This window comes from Oncorhynchus tshawytscha, linkage group LG30 (genome assembly GCF_018296145.1).
Source record: "Oncorhynchus tshawytscha isolate Ot180627B linkage group LG30, Otsh_v2.0, whole genome shotgun sequence".
Taxonomy (NCBI): domain Eukaryota; kingdom Metazoa; phylum Chordata; class Actinopteri; order Salmoniformes; family Salmonidae; genus Oncorhynchus; species Oncorhynchus tshawytscha.
In genome coordinates, this window is record NC_056458.1 from 12152777 (window position 1) to 12172202 (window position 19426).

A 19426-nucleotide genomic window follows, 5' to 3' on the forward strand; every position below is an offset into this window, starting at 1 on the left:
GGTGTTTATTGTGCGTGTGTAGTGTATGTTGATGATGGGTCAACCTTCTGAGTCCCCACCCACCTCATTGTTAAAGAGCCACAGGCGCATGTCTTCCTCCTTGATGCGGAGTCTCTGGGCCAGGTACTCATGGATGTCTTTGATGGTGCCCATCCTACTGAAACAGCCCGTGTAGACCAGCACACGTTTTAAGGGGGCACTAGGAGAGGGGACATTACCTGGGGATGGACCGGGAGACACCATTGATTACTGTTCATAGATGGAAAACTATAAAACGCTTGTGGTAGCTCATTTCCAGAATATTTTGCTGTGGCCAAAGGCTCTGCCAATCATTGAGGCCCAACTTGAGATCCACGCAGATCATGAATTGACGTCAGTGGATCGTGCACATCTTAGGATATTGCCCAGAGTGTCACAGGAAAAAAAAGGGTGTATGCATAGTGAGCCCCCACTTCCCCACACAGAAGTGATCTCACATGACTGAGATTAATGTGACCCCGTGCTGCCACCAGTCTTGTGACGTCCACATAAAAAAAAAGAAGATTTATTGGTTGTGTGGAGAGAGAATAGATAGCTGATCTCACAAGCTGCACACGCGGGAACTATTATTTAACAAGACAAACTATTCTAGAATTACAGAAGTGCAAAAATAGTACAACTTTTGGAAATTAGTTGAATGCAGAGTATGATCGAATCAGACACGCTTCAGACAAAAGGTCTGACTGTCAGATAATCAGATTACAACACGGATGTAAAAATAGACTCACAGTGTGGCACTGACCCTGCCACATTCTTGGAGCAGAAAGTCACTAGGCCATTGTGCTACTCTTGTCTCTCCTTTGGAGAGGTGCTGGAGACACATGCAGGGGAAGCTCTTACCCATATTGACCCAGACGTTGTTCTGGGGGGTGCGGGCGGGGGGCTGCTGCTGCCTCAGGAAGAGCAGGTGGCGGGGGAACAGCTCTAGCTCAGCACAGTCTGTCTTGGTGTTTCTGATCACCTGGGAATGCCCACAGAAGAGGAGACGGGAATTTGAGGTTAACACAATATCAGGATTAATAACGGTAACTGGAAAATCCACAATTTAAACTGTACATACCGGCCTGGGGAGACTCAGGTTGGCTCCGTACCAGTGGTAGAGTGCCCTCCACACCGGCTCTGGCACAACCTCAAAGTCCCTGCTTAGAATCAGGGATGGGGAGCGCCTCAGTAGGCCCCCCTCCATGGTCAATGTGGGAGCCTGGGGGAACAGTTCAAGAGGGGCAGGTTTAAAACTGAAACAATATGGCAATGTCAGTTTGAGGAATAGGAACATACTTCCACAGTGTTGTTTGTGGTGGCGGTGTCTACCTTTAAGGGCTCCGACATAACCAGAGGCTGGTTGTCGATGGCCCCAGGCCTTAGAACCGCCATGTTCACATCAGCCCCCAGGAAGCACTGGTTGTCTGCATCTGGGGTCTCATGCTGCCGGGCAAAGCAAATATCCGTAGCAGTCGAGCCCAGGGGTAGAAGGCCTAAAGAGAGCAAATTGTTTTAAATTGTTTTCAGTGACATTCAATGGAAGACTCACTCTCAGGTATGCAATAGTTAACAACTAAGTGGAATATTTCCTTAAGCTATACTAGTATCTAACTGTTTTGCTAAATGCAATGCTGAGAATTCTTAGCCACTCACTACCACTGGTTGTCTCAGAGGCCTCTGATGCACTGGAGATGTTGTCTGAGAACTTTTCCTCTGGGGAGCTGTGGGAGCTGGCCATGCTCTCCCCCTCTGGGCCTTGCTCTGCCCTGGCCTGCGTCTGGGCCCCTACACCACTCCTCCCTGTGCCAAACACTGACGGCTGTTCCACCACGATGTGCGTGTTGTCCTGGACGAGACGCCAACAACCACAACAGCAAATAAATTATATTGTAGAGTGGGCACATTATGAGAAACAGATGATCATGGTGTCAAGCAGCTAAAAAGCCTTGCTTACATATTTGACGTAGTCTCTCCACTGCTGCCACCACAGCACTGCTATGAGGAACCAGTAGTCTCCTGGCTGGAGGCCATGTCTGCTCTCTCTCTCCAACCAGCCCCTGCAGACACAAGTCAATGAGTTTGTGAGTGGTAGATTGATGAGGGGCATGTGTATGACAGCAGGAGAGGAAAATGACATGGTGACAGACACACACACCTGATTATCTTTCCCTCCTCTTCACACGAGGCAGGCCGCAGCCCCAGGACAATATGGCACACCTAGGGACCAACAGGAGAGCAGAAGACTGGTGATCCAGCAGAAAAGCACACACAGCACATAATGATGACCAAAGTAGAAACACAGTGGCTGGCTCTTACCTGAAATAATAGGTTGAGGAACTCATTGGCAAGTGCACTCATCACACTCCATATTTGGTAATCCTCCAGGGTCAAATGCCCTTTCTTAAGAACAAAACAACATTCCAGTTTCAACATCTTCTGACAAAATTGAAGAAATATATAAAAATTCAAAGCAATGCAGGCAATAAGGTAATACCTTAGTGGTATCATGCTCCTTCAGGATGTCTTCCACAATGGCATGGACATTACTGTGCGTTTCCTAAGGGGACAGAGGCAGCGTAAGGTAAGTGGTTACGGGACAGGTTAAAACAAACAAACTAACTACAAACACTACAACAGTTATCATTTTCTACATTATGTCCATCATATGTCCAGTATGGCCAAATGTTACTTACAGGTAGAGGGTCTGTGCGATTGTCTTTCCACACCTCCAGTAATGCCCCAACCATTTCTGTGATTTCCTCCCGAGACAGAAGCCCATCATGGTCAACATCAAACACTTTGAAACAGACTGGGGAGAAGAAACAAGGGGAAAGTCCCACATTGAAACAGTTAATAGGCAGGTTTCCATTGACCCAGGTTTATTCGACAAAAGCAATGTCGTAAACAAAATCCTTGCGCCATGTGTAATGGAACTGACCGATGAGAAATTTCAACATTTTTAGCAGTTCGATTTTGTAACATTTTATTTGCGACAAATGATGAAAACTGTGTTTTTAGAATAAATTACGATTGCTGAATAATTTAAGGTATGCGGGGCACATAATTTAATAACACAACTATAAAACGCCACTCCACAATTAATTCTAATGCCTACTGCTTGCAACATCTATAAAAATGATGTTCCATTGCAGGACAAGGATTGTCCTGACTTTCAATAATGCCTGAATTCCTTCGCCTTGCTTTCTGGTTGGATGAATTATTTCAGATCTACAGGAGTGCAAGTTTCACCATGTTACGGACTGTGGCGATGTGTTGTCACGTGAGAATTATTACAATATGGCAAATATTCATCCATGCTGGCTTTCGCAGGCTACCTGAGACATACAGACAGGTGGGAGGGCATACAGGCAGGCAGACAACTATTTATTAATGCGCAATTTTCCTAAATGGGTAATGGAAACACTTCATTTTTATTCAACACTGTAGTTTTTTGAGAAACAAAGTTTTTATTTTAGGTGTGACTAGGGCTGTGGCAGTCATGACATTTTGTCAGCTGGTGATTGTCAAGCAGATAACTGCCTGTCTCACGGTAATTGACCATTAATTAGCATAAACACATTTAGCATGTCCTGGCTTCCAAGCATAACCAACAAGACACTGATGAGGACCTTTGGCACATCTACATTTTAAAAAGTCTAATAAATCCATTTAATATAGCCTCCACCATCATAGTCCATTTCAGAAGAACAGAATAGCATATACTTTGAGTTGTCCTTATGTTAGGCCCTGATCTGGCTATGCCATATGGCTGTAGGCAACACTAGTTCATTTAGCAGACAATATTTGCTTAGAATTCTGTGACATCATTTAAAAAAATATATATTTTACAGTATGAAGAATACAATTGAACCTAGCTTAATAAAATAAAGGATATTTCATAGGAAGTGCATGTGGCTATTCTGTGTTCAGCAGTTAATTAAGAAACTGGCCCTCCTACATGCTTAATTTAGAGTTTTTTATGCAACTTTAGCTATGATACAAACATTGGGCTATATGTTTTGATGTTTAATACATTCTAAGGCTTCATGATGGGACTAATGATGATTTGAAAAAAGTACGCTGCACACACTTCAGTCTCTCATTCACAATTTGACAAGCACTTGATAATATTCTCTCCAGGCCTCGAATGTTCCGGCGGCATCTCCCTTGTGTGGCCGTGATGCCCCCTAAAAAATTCCAAACATTGTACAGCCATTGTGCCCTTGGGCTGAATATAATAGGCTAATTATAAATTCCTTTCTGCCGACTGCCGTGCTCCGAAGCACCTCTCAGTCACATGGTACTCTCAGATGTAGCCCATGCCCATCACGTGATCGAGTCCTTCTGACAGGCATTTTACCTAAGAAGTAGGCTACAAATGAATGAAGACAGACACATCTGGGACGCAACTGTGAGCATCCTTCAAATTCCAAGTCGCATATTGAAGATGTTAGAACTGTTCACTACTTTTCATCAGCCAATAAGATGAGTAGCCCTAACGGATAGCAAAAGCACAAGCCTATGTCAATCTACTATCCCCCAAAGTACAAAAGTTGACCTATTATATTGGTCAACTTGTCCTTCATTCAATAAATACATATTCCAAACATATCTCTGCGACAGTAGTGGGATCAGACAGCTGCCCAAATTAAATACAACCACTAGTATCAAAAAACCTTTTAAAAGCAATGAGGCTGACCGTTTAGCTTAAAATGTTGATCAACTATTAGGCTATTCCTTCACACAAGCACGGCGCTCCGCACACCCGCAGTAGACAATAAGCATGAATGTAACAATATGCAATCAATTAGCGAGTAAACAAGTGATGGCAAATTATGCATGTAATGCTTTATTATAAAGGGGCATTTTATGGTGAAAATTATCTTGCCCAAACGTCAATCTCACAAGCATTTGGAAAGTATTCAGACCCCTTGACTTTTTCTACATTTTGTTACGCTACAGCCTCATTCTAAAACTGATTCAATATTATTTTTCCTCAGCAATCTACACACAATACTCCATAATGACAAAGCGAAAAAAGGTTTTTAGAAATTGTTGCAAATGTATTAAAAATAAACAGAAATACATTATTTACATAAGTATTCAGACCCTTTGCTATGAGACTCGAAATAGAGCTCCGGTGCATCCTGTTTCCATTGATCATCCTTGAGATGTTTCTACAACTTGATTGGAGTCCACCTGTGGTAAATTCAATTGATTGGACATGATTTGGAAAGGCACACACCTGTCTATATAAGGTCCCACAGTTGACAGTGCATTTCTAAGCAAAAAAAAAACATTCCATGAGGTCGAAGGAATTGTCAGTAGAGCTCCGAGTCATGATTGTGTCAAGGCACAGATCTGGAGAATGGTAAAAAAAAAAAAAAAAAAAAAAAATTGCAGCATTGAAGGTCCCCCAAGAACACAGTAGCCTCCATCATTCTTAAATGGAAGAACCAAGACTTGTGTGCCTAGAGCTGGCCGCTCTGCCAAACTGAGCAATCGGGGGAGAAGGGCCTTGGTCAGGACCAAGAACCCGATGGTCACTCTGACAGAGCTCCAGAGTTCCTCTGTGGAGATGGGAGAACCATCCAGATGGATAACCATCTCTGCAGCCAGAGCCCGGACTTGAATCCAATCGAACATCTCTAGAAAGACCTGAATATAGCTGTGCAGCGACACTCCCCATCCAACCTGACAGAGCTTGAGAGGATCTGCAGAGAAGAATGGGAGAAACTCCCCAAATGCATGTGCCAAGCATGTAGCGCAATATCCAAGGAGACAAGAGGCTGTAATCGCTCCCAAATGTGTTTCAACAAAGTACTGAGCAAAGGGTCTGAATACTTATCTAAATGTCATATTTTCAAAAAATAAATAATTGCTTTGTTATTATGAAGTATTGTGTGTAGATTGATGAGAATAAAATACAATTTAATCAATTTTAGAATAAGGCTGTAACGAAATTAAATGTTGAAAATGTCAGGGGGTCGGAATACATTCCGAATGCACTGTATGCCAGTTAGGCTCAACACCAGTTATAAGGCAGATTAATGTGGTTAATTTTAAAATAAGTTCTTTGGCCTTTGTGATACAAACCTTGTCAAAATATATAGGCCTATAGGTTAGCATACATGAGGTGTGTGACTATGATTTGAAAAAGACGCAAAAAAAAAGGTATGCACCGTATCTTATCACAAGCTGGGCATCATTCACAAGTGATGGGTGACGATATTGGCCTATCAAACTATTCTTTATTTAATGTTGTCTTTACATATATGTGTGATAATAATTATGGATTTAGAATGGACCATTATCATTCACCTGTCTCAGAATAGGGGCAAAAAATTATTATGTACTTAAGTTGCGAATGGAGGACGCTTTTTCATTGGTTAATTTTCATGCCAGTAGGTAGGCTCTACTCCTGTCGTAGCGAAGCAATGCGCTTAATAGTTGAGAAATAAATATAGTAGGTCTAGCCAATGGAAATCTGATGGGATCCTCTGTTTTCTCACACAATTGCATAGCCTATAGAAATGTTGCCCAACATGAGCTCAAAGGCACTCATGAAGTGTTTGATTAAACAGCCATCACTTACATTGAGTGGCTGCTGCCAACATACTGACTCAACTCTAGCCACTTTAATAATGGAAAAATTGATGTAATAAATTTATCACTAGCCACTTTAAACAATGCCGCTTATATAATGTTTACACACCCTACATTACTCATCTCATATGTATATACTGTACTCTATACCATCTACTGCATCTTGCCAATGCCGTTCGGCCATCACTCATTCATATATTGTTATGTACATATTCTTATTCATTCCTTTACACTTGTGTGTGTGTGTGTGTGTGTGTATAAGGTAGTTGTTGTGAAATTGTTAGGTTAGATTACTTGTTAGATATTACTGCATGGTCGGAACTAGAAGCACAAGCATTTCGCTACACTCACATTAACATCTGCTAACCATGTGTATGTGACAAATAAAATTGGATTTGATTAGATTTTCGATTACATTTGCGTGAGTGATTACAGGAACAATAGAGTGCTGAGTAGTTAGCAAGTTTAGTAGGCTACTAATGACCATCGGCAGAATCAGAGTCTGGAGAAGCCTAATTACGTGACAAACGGTCACATTGAATTTGACTGCGGTCATGACTCGTGACTACCAGTGCACCCAGTCACAGTCACATCACCATAACAGCCCTAGGTGTGACGTCACTACGTCCAGCTGTTTTGAATCGACACAAGATAATTTAATAGAAACGTACTGTAGTAGGCAATTCTCCTATTTATTTTCTAACTGTAAAAAAAACACTGGAATAGTTAATAGAAACATAAAGTAATGAAGAAATGACAGCAAGGCTTAATGCTTGTGTATCCACTTACACTTCTGTCTCTCTGCCAAAGGCCCTCTGCAGCAAGCAGATAGGCCACACGAGATTTCCTTGAAATCTATGTGATTGTCCCTGTTTTCATCAAAGGCATGAAACAAACCTGGACACAAAGAGAAATGTTGAAGATGGAAGTAGTAACGATTGCCTTCAAAATAAGTATCCAATAAATCAATCCTGTTTTCTCTTACCTTCACTTAGGGATGCATGAATAGGGGGAGAAACTAACGGGACAAAGGTTTCCAGGTCAAATCGGCCAGTCCGAGATTGAGCTTTCAGCAGCCAGTATCTCTTCTCCAGGTCAATGATATCTGATTCCTCTACTGCAAGAGAAAAATCAATAAGCGGCATGACAAGACTAGTGATCATATCGGACCCTTAGCCTAGGCTATTGTTTAGTATATCTCCCAAAGGATCAGGATGAGCGTCACTCACAGTGTGTAACTCCAGCCAAGGTCTGGTAGAAGGTGGGTGTGTCACTATCGTCTGTCAGAGTGACACACACCCCACTGGACAGGAGCCAGCGGGAGAAGGTGAAAGCATCCTTGTTCTGCAGGAGCCAGCTCTTAAATTTCTCGTAATTTACCTTCTCACCCTGGTAAAGAAAATAACAAAAGGTGCAAATTATCTTTCTGTGTTAAGTAGCATTAGCAGCCCTGTGCACTTGGTCAAACAGATAAGAAAGCCTAGGTGTGCTAAGTCCTGTCAGCAGTTTACAATTAGATAATGCATGAGGGTAGATTAGGATGTGGCATTATTGTAGTGAACAGATATTGCAGATAAAAATAGACCTGGTAATAGAACAAAAAGGTAGCCTAATAAATAACGGGCCATTGAATGGTAATAACAGATTTGCACCCACCCTGAAGGTCATATGTGAAAACATGGCTGTCAAAAGTTGTGTTTAAAACAGTAAAATACATATTGAATCAACTAAGGCATACGAGCGGACCTCTGAGAAACACTTCCTGAGAGAAAGTGGGATCTCTCCATCCACAGTCTGCAGCATGCTTTCCATGTCCTCTCGCGTTGCATGATTGCCCGAATCGCTGGCAAACAGACTAAAAATGTCTGAAGGAGCCACAAAAGAAGATTAGCTTGTTATGCAACTCAGTCACATGTGATATTTACAAGGGGATGAATCACAGAAGATGTTTTTAAGAAAATAAATGACATACCACACTAAGTGTGAAGATGGTCCATTTGTTTAAACTTTGTTTAAATATTATTCTGAGATCCTATTAAATTATTTATATTATTCTGATTATTCTTGAAATTACATGGTCAACACAAACATCTCTAGTGGTTTCATAAGTCTGTCTTACAATACTCACATTTAGCTTTTTCCTCATCACGTCCTCTAGTCAAGAGAACCAGTCCAACAATGAGGTTGTTGAAGTGCAGGCCTTTAGGGGTCCCGCCGAATGAGCTGTATATCACCTAGAGATAGGGGAAGGGAGCTGGGTTGAGTTCAGGTAAACATGTCAACTCATTCATGCCCAGTCCTGACCTACTTTCTTTGACAGGTTGTTTTTTGTAGAGTGAGCGCTGTCGTAGAAAAAAAAGAAAGAAAAAAAAATACATTTTCCCCATGCAAATGCAAAAAGTGAAGATGAATTAGATCTTTAAAAAAGGAGAAGGTAGCTTTTCACAACCAAATTGCAATTTTTTAAATGTAAATGGCATGTTATAGAAGGGTACAGACACTTTTTTTGCGGCTTCCCTTGTTTGAGAAACTTACTTCAACCAGCGATTCACGTCCTCATCCTTGTGGTGCAGTACAGGGGCTCAGAAAAAACATGAACAAAGGCTCCAAAAACAGCCAAATATGTCCTTTTCGAAACGGGAAAGGTCTCAGTATAGTGATGCAGGTCTTTAGATGTTGTACACGTGAAAGAGTCATTCAGAACTTTATCCGCAATGTTATATTCAATGTTGTTGTGACTCGAGCAATACCTCACCCTCTATCCTAACAGTAGGCTCCACGGATAATGTTAGATAGGGGAAACAGCTCGATGTGCACAAAATGGAATAACACGATGTGGATAAAGTTCGGAATGACCATTTCCATGTATACAACATCGAAAAGACCTGTGTCACTATACCGAGAGCGTTTCAGTTTTTAAAAGGATGTATTTGTGTGTCTGGAGCATTTGTTCATGTTTTTTGAGCCCCCATACTGCACAATGAGGATTTGGAATTGAATTACTGGTTGGGGTAAGTTTTTCAAAAACAAGGGAAATTGCAACAACAAAAAGTGTCTGGACCCTTCTATAACATAACATCCCATTTACATTAAAAAAAAATCTCTGTTAGTCACTTGGGTAACCCAAATTTGACTACTGATTAGACATACACTGAGTGTACAAAACATTAAGAACACCTGCTCTTTCCATAACAGACTGATAGGGTGAATCCAGGTGAAAACTATGATCCCTTATTGATGTCACATTAAATCAGTACAGATGAAGGGGAGGATATAGGTTAAAGGATTTTTAAGCCTTAAGACAATTGAGACATGGATTGTGTATGTGTGCCATTCAGAGCCTGATTTAAGTGCCTTTGAAGGGGGTATGTAAGGAGGTGCCAGGCGCACCGGTTTGTTTCAAGAACTGCAACGATGCTGGGTTTTTCCTGGTCAACAGTTTCCCGTGTGTATCAAGAATGGTCCACCACCCAAAGGACATCCAGCCAACTTGACACCTGTGGGAAGCATTGGAGACAACATGGGCCAGCATCCCTGTGGAACGCTTGACACCATGTAGAGTCCATGCCCCGACGAAAGGAAGCTGTTCTGAGGGCAAAAGTTATGCTCGACATAATTTCACTGTCAAGCATAAGTAAAATTATGAATGCTCTGACTTGCAGGACCACATTCCAAAAGCTGTTAGGAAGAGTCAAGCCCGTTTGCTGCTAATGTGAACTAACATCGGAAGAGCACAATAGGCTACAATCCTTCCCATCAGACTGGGGCCCTCTATCGGTTTAAATATCAAATCAAATGTATTTATATAGCCCTTCTTACATCAGCTGATATATCAAAGTGCTGTACAGAAACCCAGCCTAAAATCCCAAACAGCAAGCAATGCAGGTGTAGAAATAGGCTCACCTCAGCAACCCTGGGTGGTACGACATCTCCCAGCACCTCCCTGAGGAAGCACTGCTGGCTCATATAACAGGACAGGCCACTGGTCCTGCGGAAGGCATCCTTCAGACGCTGGAGCTCCACATCAGTGACTGGGAGGAATAGAGAAACCGTAAGTGTTTGGAAAATATAATCGCTTTTCTGTAAATGAAACACGGACTATGGTTATGGCAGAGCATCAAACCATGGTCACCAATACAAGCAAAGGCTATCTGCTTAACTCCTTTACCCCAACCCACAACCACCATGGCTGTTAAATTGTATTACAATAGATACCATCATAACTAATATCAGGGCCAGACTTTTCATCAGCGAAAATATTTTTCGGGACATAATTACACACAACCCCCCAAAAAAAAGATTTTCATGCTTTGTCATGTTTCTTACACAATAAATGTATTACTAGTAAAAAGTGATGTGGTATATTGATACATTTTATTTCATTTTTTGGGAGGCTCCCGTGGCAACAAGTGCAGGTCACTCAAGCCCTCAGTGACAGTGTGCCTATTAGATAAAGAATCTGACTAGGGAAGGCAGGTAGCCTACTGGTTAAAGCGTTGGACCAGTAACCGAAAGGTTTTTGGATCACATCCCCGAGCTGACGAGATAAAAATGTCGTTCTGCCGCTGAACAAGGGGTAGGCCGTTACTGTAAATAAGAATTTGTTAACTTACTTGCCTAGTTAGGTTAAATAAAATAGTAGCCGATGCTAGCACTCGAAGCAAACATTGAAAAACAATCTTTCTTGTGAACAAAACAAAGGTAAATAAACCAAAAAACACAATAACAAAGTCTCACTTTTGTACTTGAGTAAATTAGACCAACTTTTATGCATGTGCACAGCGCTTCTAAAAATTAACCTTCAGCCCATCTATCAGTGGACACAGCTCCCCAGCCAGGCAGTGTTGCTGCGCGTTGCACAAGGTGGGATATATATATCATAGGATTAGTATTTGTGTGAGATTCACTACCAGCTCCGAAACAAAACGACAAACACTTTGAAAACAGCTACTGCTGCATTAATTTAGCTATAAAATGTGTACTTGACTTATTGACTGCAGGTGAAGCCCTGACCACCCGCCAACATGGCTGGTGAAATAGACATCTGACCCATCAATGCCAAAATCTACTCGCATTTGGCAGGGGTTCATTTTAGGCCCTGTAACTTATCAATAATTGTAGGAAGATGCATCTCTGCGACCCAAAGGAAATGGCAAAATTACTAATAACCAACGGTTATGGATGAAGACTGTCATGAAAATAACATAACCGTAAAATATATATATACACACACACACACACACACACACACACGAGTCAAATGTTTACACACGTACTCATTCAAGGGTTTTTATTTGTACTATTTTCCACATTGTAGAGTAATAGTAAAGGCATCAAAACTATGAAATAAGACTTGAAGGAGTTCCAACATGTGCTGAGTACTTGTTGGCTGCTTTTCCTTCACTCTGCGGGCCCAACTCATCCCAAACTCAATTGGGTTGAGGTCGGGTGATTGTGGAGGCCAGGTCATCTGATACAGCACTCCATCACTCTCCTTCTTGGTCAAATAACCCTTACACAGGTGACAGAATAACAACCTATCCCTCAACGTAACCAAGACTAAGAAGATGATTGTGGACTACAGGAAAAGGAGCACCTAGCACGTCCCCATTCTCATCGATGGGGCTGTAGTGGAGCAGGTTGAGGTCTTCAAATTCCTTGGTGTCCACATCAACAACAAACTAGATGGGTCCAAACACACCAAGACCGTCGTGAAGAGGGCACGACAAAGCCTATTCCCCCTCAGGAAACTAAAAACATTTGGCATGGGTCCTGAGATCCTCAAAAGGTTCTACAGCTGCAACATCGAGAGCATCCTACCGGTTGCATCACTGCCTGGTACGCAATTGCTCGGCCTCAGACAGCAAGGCACTTCAGAGGGTAGTGCGTACAGCCCAGTACATCACTGGGGCAAAGCTGCCTGCCATCCAGGACCCCTACTCCAGGCGGTGTCAGAGGAAGGCCCTAAAAATTGTCAAAGACCCCAGCCACCCAGTCATAGACTTTTCTCTCTACTACCGCATGGCAAGCGGTACCGGAGTGCCAAGTCTAGGACAAAAAGGCTTCTCAAGAGTTTTTACCCCCAAGCCATAAGACTCCTGAACAGGTAAACAAATGGTTGTCCGGACTATTTGCACTGTGTGCCCCCCCAAAACCCCTCTTTTACGCTGCTGCTAATCTCTGTTTATCTTATATGCATAGTCACTTTAACTATACATTCATGTACATACTACCTAAATTGGCCCAACCAACCAGTGCTCACCCACATTGGCTAACCGGACTATGTGCATTGTGTCCCACCACCCGCCAACCCCTCTTTTTACACTTCTGCTACTCTTTGTTCATCATACACTGCTCAAAAGAATAAAGGGAACACTTAAACAACACAATGTAACTCCAAGTCAATCACACTTCTGTGAAATCAAACTGTCCACTTAGGAAGCAACACTGATTGACAATAATTTTCACATGCTGTTGTGCAAGTGGAATAGACAACAGGTGGACATTATAGGCAATTAGCAAGACAGCCCCAATAAAGGAGTGGTTCTGCAGGTGGTGACCACAGACCACTTCTCATTTCCTATGCTTCCTGGCTGATGTTTTGGTCACTTTTGAATGCTGGCGGTGCTTTCACTCTAGTGGTAGCATGAGACTACAACCCACACAAGTGGCTCAGGGAGTGCAGCTCATCCAGGATGGCACATCAATGCGAGCTGTGGCAAGAAGATTTGCTGTGTCTGTCAGCGTAGTGTCCAGAGCATGGAGGCGCTACCAGGAGACAGGCCAGTACATCAGGAGACGTGGAGGAGGCCAACAAGCCAGCAGCAGGATCGCTACCTCCGCCTTTGTGCAAGGAGGAGCAGGAGGAGCACTGCCAGAGCCCTGCAAAATGACCTCCAGCAGGCCACAAATGTGCATGTGACTGCTCAAACGGTCAGAAACAGACTCCATGAGGGTGGTATGAGGGCCCAACGTCCACAGGTGGGGGTTGTGCTTACAGCCCAACACCGTGCAGGACGTTTGGCATTTGCCAGAGAACACCAAGATTGGCAAATTCGCCACTGGCGCCCTGTGCTCTTCACAGATAAAGCAGGTTCACACTGAGCACATGTGACAGACGTGACAGTCTGGAGACGCCGTGGAGAACGTTCTGCTGCCTGCAACATCCTCCAGCATGACCGGTTTGGCGGTGAGTCAGTCATGGTGTGGGGTTGCATTTCTTTGGGGGCCGCACAGCCCTCCATGTGCTCGCTAGAGGTAGCCTGACTGCCATTAGGTACCGAGATGAGATCCTCAGACCCCTTGTGAGACCATATGCTGGTGCGGTTGGCCCTGGGTTCCTCCTAATGAAAGACAATGCTAGACCTCATGTGGCTGGAGTGTGTCAGCAGTTCCTGCAAGAGGAAGGCATTGATGCTATGGACTGGCCCGCCCGTTCCCCAGACCTGAATCCAAATGAGCACATCTGGGACATCATGTCTCGCTCCATCCACCAACGCCACGTTGCACCACAGACTGTCCAGGAGTTGGCGGATGCTTTAGTCCAGGTCTGGAGGAGATCCCTCAGGAGACCATCCGCCACCTCATCAGGAGCATGCCCAGGCATTGTAGGGAGGTCATACAGGCACGTGGAGGCCACACACACTACTGAGCCTCATTTGGACTTGTTTTATGGACATTACATCAAAGTTGGATCAGCCTGTAGTGTGGTTTTCCACTTTAATTTTGAGTGTGACTCCAAATCCAGACCTCCATGGGTTGATACATTTGATTTCCATTGATCATTTGTGTGTGATTTTGTTGTCAGCACATTCAACTATGTAAAGAAAAATTTATTTAATAAGAACATTTCATTCATTCAGATCTAGGATGTGTTATTTTAGTGTTCCCTTTATTTTTTTGAGCAGTGTATATGCAGTCACTTTAACGATACCTACATGTACACACTACCTCAATAAGCCTGACTAACATGTGTCTGTATATAGCCTTGCTACTCTTTTTTCAAATGTCTTTTTACTGTTGTTTTATTTCTTTACTTACCTACACCACACACACACACACCTTTTTTTTCATCGCACCATTGGTTGGAGCCTGTAAGTAAGCATTTCACTGTAATCATCTCTCCACTTCGAACAATCACAACTCCCAGAGTGGCGGGGCACGTGCACATCCATGCCTCCTCCTCCACCTGTTGTATTCGGTGACAAATAAACTTTGATTTTAAGGTGTGTTGGGTCATTGTCCTGTTGAAAAACAAATCATAGTCCCACTAAGCTCAAACCAGATGGGATGGCTTATCATTGCAGAATGCTGTGGTAGTCATGCTTGTTTAGTGTACCTTGAATTCTAAATAAGTCAGACAGTGGCACAAGGAAGACACCCCCACACCTCCTCCTCCATTCTTCACGGTGGGAACCACACATGCGGAGATCATCCTTTCACCTACTCATTGTCTCACAAAGACATGGCTGTTGGAGAAAAAAAATCTCAAATTTGGACTCATCAGACCAAAGGACAGATTTCCACCAGTCTAATGTCCAATCCTCGTGTTTCTTGGCCCAAGCAAGTCTCTTCTTCTTATTGGTGTCCTTTAATAGAGGTTTCTTTGCAGCAATTCGACCACGAAGGCCTGAGTCGCACAGTCTCCCCTGAACAGTTGATGTTGAGGTGTGTGTTATTTGAATTCTGTGAAGCATTTATTTGGGCTGCAATTTCTGAGGCTCTGCAGCAGAGGTAACTCTGGGTCTTCCTTTCCTGTGGCGGTCCTCATGAGAGCCAGTTTCATCATAGCACTTGATGGTTTTTGCGACTGCACTTGAAGAAACCTTCAAAGTTCTTGAAATTTTCCAGATTGACTGACCTTCATGTCTTAAAGTAATGATGGACAGTTGTTTCTCTTTGCTTATTTGTACTGTTCTTGCCATAATATGGACTTGGTCTTTCACCAAATAGGGCCATCTTCTGTATAACACCCCTACCTTGTCGCAACACAACTGATTGGCTTAAACACATTAAGAAGGAATGAAATTCCACAAATTAACTTTTAACAAGGCACACCTGTTAATTGAAATGCATTCTAGAAAACTACCTCATGAAGCTAGTTGAGGGAATACCAAGAGTGTGCAAAGCTGTCAAGGCAAAGGGTGGCTCCTTTGAAGAATCTCAAATATATATTGATTTGTTTAACGCTTTTTGTTACTACATAATTCCATGTGTTATTTCATAATTCTGATGTCTTCACTACTATTCTACAATGTAGAAAATAGTACATATAAAGAAAAACCCTGGAATGAGTACGTGTCCAAACTTTTGACTGGTACTATATATATTTATTTTTGTTATTTAACTAGGCAAGTCATTTAAGAACAAATTCCTATTTACAATGACAGCCTGCTGGGGAACAGTGGGTTAACTACCTTGTTAATCTAAATAAATGTGGCTGTATGTATTTTTAGATATAGGCCTATTATAAATGCGTATTGTTGATGCGTCACCATATTTATTGCAAAAAGAAGTACATAACTTGAAGCTACATATTATTTTGACAGAGGTAATGAACTTTCCATTGACCGGCACAGCAATTGATAAAACAGAACCATGTTTGAAACACAAGTGATTCTGAGCTTAATTCAATATTACACAGGTAAGCCAGCAGTTTCAGAAATCAGGAATGCAGACAGGCTCTATCTGAGCTACTGTGTCCAACACACCACCACTTTCTGTTATGATGGGCATGATGGGCAACTACTGACCAAAAAAAGGATGTTATTATGATTACATGTTTTGCTCAAATAAAGGTAAGGAAATAAAGGCAAGCACCACAGTACTACAAGAAAAAAACAGCTCAATCAAGCCTGATGGTATTGTAAGTATAAAAGCAAAGCTTGCATTCATTTAATTTTAAAAAGTATAAAAAAGTAGCGTAATGGGATAATGTCATACTGTGGTGTGTGAAGAATCCAATACTGTACCTTGTATGCGGTACAAGTCACATTATTGTGGAAGCACCTCCTCTAAGAGTTCCAATTAGGCTGTTTGAGAAGGTTTGAATTCTAAGCAACCTGCCTACTCATACGTAAATTTGAAGCACAATACCAACATAGCGATTGTAGTAGGTCAAAGCGGTGCATGGGTGGAATAGACATTGTGGTGCTCATGTGAATTTTTTTTCTTTTTCATCTTCAGACCAATGCCTAATTCTTACTTAAAACTCTTTTTTTTATCATCATGAATACGATAAAATGAAACATTGGCACAGCACCAGACAGACATCATCAACGATACAGTACTGGCAGACACACACCATCATCGTCAGTATAGCTACTACTAGTTAGCTCTGTCAGCTCTAACTACCGGTAGGGCACTAGATTGGTGCCTCGGTCTAAGTCATGCATCTCAGTGCTAGAGGCATCACTACAGACCCTGGTTTGATCCTGGGCTGTATCACAACTGATTGGGAGTCCCACAGGGCGGCGCACAATTGACCCAGTGTCGTCCGGGGTAGGGTTTGGCAGGGGTAGGCCATCATTGTAAATAATTATTATTTCTTAACTGACTAGTTAAATACAAATAAAAACAATTATAAGATGGCCTTACAGGTCCCTGATTGCACAGTTGCTGTTCCAGCGCTAACCTAGGCCTGAATATCATAACATACCATGAATATGATAAATTGCAAACTTAGAGCACCAGAAAGACACAGGGTTTGTTGATAAATTCACTCTGGCTATCTTTGCACTCTACACACGTACATTGTAATATTGTTGCATGGTGGTATTACACACCACTATATATCTACAATACAAAATGTAACTATGTTATATGATGTACTGTTTTATATGTAATGTAAGTGCCTTGGACCCCAGGAAGAGTCGGGGATCCCTAATAAATACAAATACTCCAATTTAAAAGTACTTTTGTCCGAGTGTGCCAGAGCGCAGAATAACAGACTTAATGATTAACGCCCAACACCCGTTGAATATGACTCTTGCCAGTAAACGTATGCAAAGAAACGTTATTAAATTGACAATGTATCGCAGTGCCACTAGAGATTCAGGGTTCGAGTCGAGGCTCTGCGGTGACCGGCCGCGACCGGGAGACCCAATTGGCCCAGTACCAACGGTTAAGCTGGGTTGCGTTTCGGAGAACGCACGGCTCTCGACCTTCGCCTCTCGAGTGCGTACGGGAGTTGCAGCGATGGGACAAGACTGTAACCAATTGGATACCACGAAATTGCAGAGAAAACGGGTGAAATTGACAATGTCAACAAACAGCTAGCGTTAGCCTCTCAGTGCAGCTGCTACTTGGTGGTGTCATTCATGCACTTCTAGATGACAGGGCACTGACAGTTACTGTACACAGCTAGCTACCAGTAGCTCTAGGCCTTATTTTCCGGTCGTTGGCCTCTCCCCAATACCTATGTCATCATCAACCTATCCTGATCCCGAGGGCAGTACTTTAACGTACATCTTTAGGGTAAAAAAAAAAGAATAGTATGTAAACTAACTAACCGCAGTACTGCGTCTTATTACCGTTAATGCTAGCCTGAAGCTAGCAGTACTAGCTACCCATTTGAATTAAACCTTAGTCCACTAACGTTAGCTAGTTAATTGCCTGCCCTAACGTTAGCTAGCTAGTAACGTTAGCAACGTATTACTCATCCAACAGAGCTAGCATAAACGAAGTTAGCGTTAGATTCATTAGCTAGCTGGCTAATGTTGACAGCTAGCTAGCCAAGGTTAGCAAATGGTCAATTATGTTTACCTCTGTTGATAGCCTCGTCATACGAAAGGAAACCTATCCTTGACTCTTTGGCTCCCATGTTTTCCTCATTTCATAGCAGCAGCCTTACAAATATAAAAGGCAGCTAGCAACTGCTTTGTTCATTTAACTAGCTTGTACACTGCGGTCAAAACGATCTAATAATGTCTAGGGAGCCTTGCGTATACCGAAGCTTTGCCGATGCCTCTTCGACTAAAAGTCACGTGATCACCTGTCAAAGCCAATAGTATCCAGCTGCAGCCCCGCAGAAGGCAGTGACTATTGCCGCGTTCAAAACAACTGGGACCTCGGATAACTAAATCAGTGCTTTCAAGACCGCTAGGAACTCGGGGAAAAAACGATATTTCTAAAGCTTCGACTTTCCAACCTGAAGACCACCGACTTCATGATTTGACCTCGGTTATTTTCGAGGTCCTAATTGTCTTGAAACACCATAAAACTAGCTCGTCACTAAACCAATACCCATCTATTGTCCGTGGTTAATCCCTACCACATAGATGTGAACTTTTCTTTCCTAGATTCCTTTCCTCGCTCCCTTGCATTTCCTAATTTCTTATATTCCTTTCCTAATTTCATTTTCTTCTTCCTTTCCTTACCTCTCTACTGGTCATAGTTAATCTCAACCACATACATGTAAACGCCTCCTTTTCTTTCTTGAAATTCCTTTCCTTTCCTCTCAAATCCTAGCTTCCTCTCCTCCTTCCAAATCTCTCTTTCCTTATCTCCTTTCCTAGTTAATTTTTTCCTTTCCTAGCTCCCTTGTCCTAGCTTCCTTTCCTTTTCTCGCTCCATTTCCTTTCCTGGTTCCCTTTCTTTTCCTCCTTTCCTAGCATCCTTTTCTTTCCTAGCTTCCTTTCCTCCTTTCCTAGCTGCCTCAACTCCATCCCTAGTTCCCTTTCCTTATCTCCTTTCCTAGCTCATTTCCACCTTTCCTAGCTCCCTTTCCTTGTTCCTTTTCCTTCTTCCCTTTCCATCATTTTCTTTCCTAGATTCCTTTTCCTTGCTCCCTTTTTTTGTC

At 42.5% G+C, this 19426-nt stretch overlaps 1 protein-coding gene across 2 annotated transcripts in view; it reads right to left on the reverse strand.

The window, feature by feature from the left end:
- The window catches only part of LOC112250288 (ubiquitin carboxyl-terminal hydrolase 32-like), a 28383-nt gene extending 9769 nt beyond the window's left edge, over positions 1-18614 (reverse strand). For both annotated transcript variants that reach the window (XM_024420322.2, XM_024420320.2), the window contains exons 1-17: positions 18391-18614; positions 10531-10658; positions 8756-8861; positions 8374-8492; positions 7857-8016; positions 7613-7744; positions 7417-7524; positions 2715-2830; positions 2516-2578; positions 2338-2421; positions 2177-2238; positions 1976-2078; positions 1675-1867; positions 1351-1514; positions 1100-1240; positions 880-1000; positions 64-218 (exon numbers count right to left, since the gene is read on the reverse strand). In XM_024420322.2, coding sequence (XP_024276090.2) covers positions 64-218; positions 880-1000; positions 1100-1240; positions 1351-1514; positions 1675-1867; positions 1976-2078; positions 2177-2238; positions 2338-2421; positions 2516-2578; positions 2715-2830; positions 7417-7524; positions 7613-7744; positions 7857-8016; positions 8374-8492; positions 8756-8861; positions 10531-10658; positions 18391-18448 — 2013 coding nt within the window. In that variant the 5' untranslated portion in view covers positions 18449-18614. The remainder of the gene's footprint in view (positions 1-63; positions 219-879; positions 1001-1099; positions 1241-1350; positions 1515-1674; positions 1868-1975; positions 2079-2176; positions 2239-2337; positions 2422-2515; positions 2579-2714; positions 2831-7416; positions 7525-7612; positions 7745-7856; positions 8017-8373; positions 8493-8755; positions 8862-10530; positions 10659-18390) is intronic.
- Between the last annotated feature and the right edge of the window lie 812 nt (positions 18615-19426).